General features: G+C 46.7%; 1 protein-coding gene across 1 annotated transcript; it reads right to left on the bottom strand.

Annotated features, from left to right (window-relative positions):
• Positions 1-2,982: 2,982 nt before the first annotated feature.
• LOC144094256 (uncharacterized) lies at positions 2,983-5,481 on the bottom strand. The gene is made up of 3 exons (XM_077628194.1): positions 5,358-5,481; positions 3,595-4,006; positions 2,983-3,117 (listed from the first exon to the last, which is right to left on the bottom strand). Exons 1-2 carry the CDS (start codon positions 5,367-5,369, stop codon positions 3,626-3,628), a joined length of 393 nt encoding a protein of 130 aa, XP_077484320.1. The 5' UTR covers positions 5,370-5,481; the 3' UTR covers positions 2,983-3,117; positions 3,595-3,625.
• Between the last annotated feature and the right edge of the window lie 325 nt (positions 5,482-5,806).

The raw sequence follows: 5,806 nt of genomic DNA, 5'->3' as shown, positions 1-5,806 counted from the left end.
TTTGCGCCTAAAAGCTGTTGACCCCCCCCCCCCCCCCCCCCGCCTTGCAGCTGCTCTTGCTTTCTATTAATATATCTTCGCGACCGTTGAGGAACCTATAGTGAAAACCTCTCTTGTTTGCCTTCAGTGCAACGCGACTACCAGAACCCTCAGATGCCGGTTATGTGTAAGGTCCTTCTATTGAGATGAGGACACGCGGACGCCGTATGGGAGTCTCTAAGGAGTTTTAGCTGAACATCTGTGCAGTGCGCTCTAATTGCGATTTCTCGCTCAGCGCATCCGAGACGGCAGCGCACCGCAAGTTTTTAACTAACTTTTCCTCCGCTGCGTCTAAACGACTGTCTATACTTTATCTCAGTTCCTGGGCCAAGCAGTAATTAGAAATAAAATGTATCGGGATAATAAAAGAAACAATTTACAAAAACAATACGAGCATGAGCACTGCCACTTCCTCATGTCCTGCATTCTAAAACAACCGATAAGGAGCTCTGTTCTGTATTTTATACCTCTGTCACACGGTCATCCTCCATCCCCACTGAGCTCAATTTGCATCGACGTTTTCCAGCGCGATCGTAGATGGCCACTGATAGACGGTACGTTTCAGTTCTCACACTGGCGTCGTTAGGCACTTGCGCGTGTAGATGCGGCCTAAAACACCGTACTTCTGTTTAAAAATGTTAAGTACTTTCTCGTGCACATGCTGCACACGAGAAGTCCGCACGGTCAGAGTAGAGGCGAGGGAATGCTAATGCAAAGTGGTGTACTAACGCGCAGGAGCTGAAGCAAGAAGCGACTTCTGAGTTCATAACAAGCGTTCGTTAACTCTCTATTTAAAAAGAAATATGAAAAGGGAGTTTTCAGCGAGAAAAACTAATCATTTACATTATGTCACGCCTGGCTTTATTGTTGTCTAGACTCGGAGGAGCCGACAGGAGCCTGCAGTTCTGTTGAGCAGAATCGAAGCCAAAGCGCGTATGAAAACGACAATGCACTCAGTTTACAAGCTAGTTTAAATCCCTCAGAAAAGTGAAAATGGAATAACTCGTGAAGGTAAGGACAGTAGCGGTTTTGAAATGCAATAAAGAAGAAAACGTGGGAATTTTTTCATAACGAAAAATTTCCAAAATACCTTACAGTTGCCGCCAAAGGCGGGCGGTTTAGCCTTTCAGTTGAGTGAGTAGCTTTGTATGTATGTATGTATGTATGTATGTATGTATGTATGTATGTATGTATGTATGTATGTATGTATGTATGTATGTATGTATGTATGTATGTATGTATGTATGTATGTATGTATGTATGTATGTATGTATGTATGTATGTATGTATGCATGCATGCATGCATGCATGTATGTATGTATGTATGTATGTATGTATGTATGTATGTATGTATGTATGTATGTATGTATGTATGTATGTATGTATGTATGTATGTATGCATGTATGTATGTATGTATGTATGTATGTATGTATGTATGTATGTATGTATGTATGTATGTATGTATGTATGTATGTATGTATGTATGTATGGATGGATGGATGGATGGATGGATGGATGGATGGATGGATGGATGGATGGTTGGATGGATGGATGGATGAATGAATGGTAGGAGCCTCCCCTTTGAAATGGGGAAGGGGCAGGTGCCACTGGGCTCGTTATTTCTTTTCCTTGACATTTCCCTATCTAATCGGTCAAACACAATGATATGGTCTAGAAATTCTCTATTTTTCTTTAAATAAGAACTCTATTAATTTTTTTATCAGTTTTTAATCCTGAACTTGCATCCCGACGTCAGTGGCCTGCATATGAGCCATCAATCTTCCAATTACTTTTTGCTAACGTCTACTGCAGATTCACTGATATATCTCTGTCACCTTTAAACCGTATTGCTTGAGGGAAGGTGAGTGAGAGTGAGTCCAAGTACAATGTGGCGATCCAACCCTACTGAAACGTTCCATACGAGTCGCTCGTATGAAATTATGGGAATATAGAGTCCATGTGATGCGGAAAGATATATGGACATCCATACGATTTTTGTACGGAGTCCATAAGCCTTCCATAGAACTTTCATACAACTTCCATAATATGCGCATGACGTCATATGGTGTCCGTAAGTTTGCATACGCGCTTTCCATAAAGTACATACCGTCTCCTACATTCCATAGTCACTCAATATCATTCATATGGATGTATATAGAATTATGGGGCTCGGCGTCGGGAAACTTTCAATAGGGAGTGCCAGCTTTTGGTGAGAAATGTGACAATAAATGTTTTTGTTATTATAAAAAAAAAGCGACACCGTCCTGTACATTTATGGGAAAACTGGATCTCGGAACTTTTTTTTTTACTTTTCAAATTATAGAATGTTCAGTTTTTTTGTGTCTTTTGGATAAACCTGTACATTTTCTCGTACGATCGAGGGTGTCCGTATAAATGAGGAATTAGAGCACTAAACTTTAATCACTCTTTCCGCCGAGCACTATACGCTTGAGACCCATCGCGTCGGTGGCTGCGGGCGTTCAAAGGTGTGAGCCATAGCAACTTCAGCGATTTGTAATCACTTCTGGACTCGTGGTCCAAGTACTCGTACGCAGAAGTACCGGAACTCGTTGGCGGACTCGCCATTATGCCCGCCATGCTGGCGGGAATGATCCTAGCCAGCCACAGCACGGCGAAATTTAAACGTCACTGAACTAAGCTGCGCTCCGCTTAGCCAATACAGCTGCAGTGCGAAGCCACAGCTCTGTTCACTGCTCGCAGCGGAGCGTTCTGCGCATGCGCATCGTGGCGTCCGCTCGGTGGCTGAAGGAGGAAACCGACCGGGCGGGGCTCTGCTAACACTTGCTATACTACAACGTATAACGGAGTAAGCAGTGTGCTTGTATCCAACTAGTACGTTACAGTGAGTGCGATTTTCTATAATGTACACAGTGCTATACGCTCGTGGTGGAAAGAAAAAAAATGGCACAAAAAATCCCTTGATGGTCATTTATTAAAGGGCGAATTTTCGAGGGTGAGATATGATACATAGAGCTGGTTGTGGATGAGTATTCTTCAGCGGGTTCTTTTCTGTTCAGTAAACGAACCTTGACTCCAGTGCTTTGCGCTTTGTGAACCTGAAAAATGAGAAACCGTCTTTAGAGCGTTGTGGACGCAGAGGCAACAGAGTGTTAGAAATATTTTCAAGAATTCTTGCTTAGTGATCTTGGCTTCGCTTACTGTAAAATATTGCACTATGAGTGTCTGCCACGGCAATATCTCATCTTAGAGACCGACCTGTATGGTGCGTTAACGACACTTGTTTTTATCCTAAAATCTTGAAGGCCACGGCAAAGCATAGACCAGAAGAGGGAAGAAAGAAATGCGCCTTTTGTGCCGAGTCGAGGTGGTGTATTATATTTTTTGCTTATTTTCTTCATATGACACAAGTTTTTTCACCACCTGGAGCTCTGATTATGCCACTGACATTATGGCAGTTAAGCGGTGGCGGAGTTATGCTTTATGCCAGCCGTGGGAATGGACATTATTTTGTTCCGAACGCTGGTGGGCTTAGTATGGCTAATAAAAAAAGGAATTGTTTCTAGTGAACGAACCGTTCAGCCGCATCCCGGCTGCACTGCTCTTCTAGCCCTTGTAGCCTACGCCGTATCCTAGACCGCCGTATCCGAGACCGCCGTATCCGAGGCCTCCGTATCCGAGACCGCCGTATCCGAGGCCTCCGTAGCCCACGCCACCAGCTCCGAGGCCAGAGTGTGCAACGATGGCGCCTCCACCATGGATCTTATTCACGTGGTGCACAGTCCTAATGAGGAAGGCAGGTCCGGCCACAGCCTTGGAGAAGCCCGGTCCGCCGTTCAGAAGTGCGACAGAGCTGCCGACGCCGACTCCGCCGACTCCAAGGCCACCGCCATATCCCACTACTGGGGCGTAACCAAGACCAGCTCCCACTCCCAGTCCGCCGGCGTAGGCGGTGCTGAGGAAGGCGACAACGACAAAGACGGCGACCTGTCCAGGAAGAGGGCCACAAGCAGTCACTGTCTTGCTCGGCAACGCGCACCCCACCTGAACGCTGCTTGTCAACTCCGAAGTACACTCCTTGCGTACGTTGGGTCCCGCATGCTCTGTTGGCAACAAGACAGACTGGCTGCTAGCGTTCGTTTTCCTGCATTACGCACTCTTCAATAGCATTCGATGCGCATTTTCGCACACAATGAGCAATGTGCACGATTTGAAATGGTCACTTGCTGTGAGGGATGTATTTCTCTGCTGTCATTTTTTGCTCCTGATGCTCCGAGAAAACTTTCAAGACGAAGAGCGTTTGTGTGTAGAGCACGCCAAACAACGAATGGTGGCTTCAAAGCAGAATAATAGCAAGGAAGTAAGTCTGAGACAGGCAATGCCAGTCAGAAAGTTAACACTGAGTGCCGCTGCTGTATGGCATGTTTTAAAACTTGCAGACTGCTTCTTTGTGGCGCAGATGCATACGTTTTTTTTCGTTAATTGGCAAGACGAAGTCTTCCGCATACCTAAATGCGCAGGCCAGACTGGTGACTGTCTGCACCTGCATCGCCGCGCGACGGTGAAACGCGAATCCTGCTTGCAACATGTGAGCTTAGATAGTATTGAGGTTAACTGAGTAGGGTTTATGCGTGAACAATGAAAACACATGTCAAAAAGGCGTCAGATTGAGCAATTGGACCTTACGCGTAGAAGAAAATTTCGCTTGCGGCTCATAACTCTTCTCACTCGCAGTTGCTGCGATCGTAATGGCGCTCTGAAGTCACTCCAAGCTTCACAACTTCGGAGCATGCGCCTATACATAAAAAAGCCGAGCAAATGGCATCTTGTCATTTGCTCTGCCGTCAGATAGTACAGGCGCAAGAGTGCAATATCTCTGTTAATTTATGCGTTTCACGCTCCTTGCTCAGCAGAAACTGACTAATAATAAAAAAAAGACTGTTAGCAAAGGCAGGCTGCCGCGACATGCACAACGTGGCTTCCACTAAAGGTTTCACATTCTCTGGGAGTTTACGGGAATTCCATGAGCAGGTACTTTGGCATAAATGTATCGGGGCCTGCCGCGTTTGCGCGTGTGACCGTGGTTCCCGACAGCTGAGCTTGAGGTTGTGGGTTTGATGACGACCATGGCGGCGGCTGCATGCAGATATGCTGGCGAAATTCGAAAACACTGGTGTATCGAGGTTTCCTGAGCGTTGAATATCGCGAATTTATGCGAAATTACTTCCTAAGGACCTCACTACCGCGCGCCTCATAGCCGATAGTATTGCAATGGCAAGTAAACACTCATCAATCAACCATTAGTCTATCATAAGGATTGGTTTTTCGTTCCACTCACCAGGGTCCTCATGGTTCTCGACTGGTGGCAAGCTGATCTGTGATGGAGGGAAGCGGTGGCCGCCCCCTTATATAGGTAAAGCACAACGCCCGAACGTGACGCCCTGCGCAGCGCTATCGCAGACTTCAACAACGCCACGTGAGATATCCGCGCGGCCCGCAGGAAAACCCGGAAGCGATATGCAAAGCTATGCCGCGTGGTTGCGCAAGATCTAGAGCCGACGAAAGGGTTCGTGTGATAATCGCCGTTCGCCGGCACCCATCTGAAGACCGGCGCTCATTTGGGCACCTACTTCGATACGAGCGGTACACATCCGATGGGCGAATCGTCCGAGGCCCCGCCGGGCCCTCCTCGATGCTCCGGTGAGTGGAGATGTCCTGGTCGTGGCAGCCTAGAATGGCGTAACTGCTAGCCTCTGGAAGAGGCTATGAAACCGATAATGTCATACA

Source organism: Amblyomma americanum, chromosome 1 (genome assembly GCF_052857255.1).
Source record: "Amblyomma americanum isolate KBUSLIRL-KWMA chromosome 1, ASM5285725v1, whole genome shotgun sequence".
In the NCBI taxonomy this organism is placed as follows: Eukaryota; Metazoa; Arthropoda; class Arachnida; order Ixodida; family Ixodidae; genus Amblyomma; species Amblyomma americanum.
The sequence above is the reverse complement of the archived record's forward strand: the minus strand, read 5'-3'. Positions and strand labels throughout refer to the sequence as shown.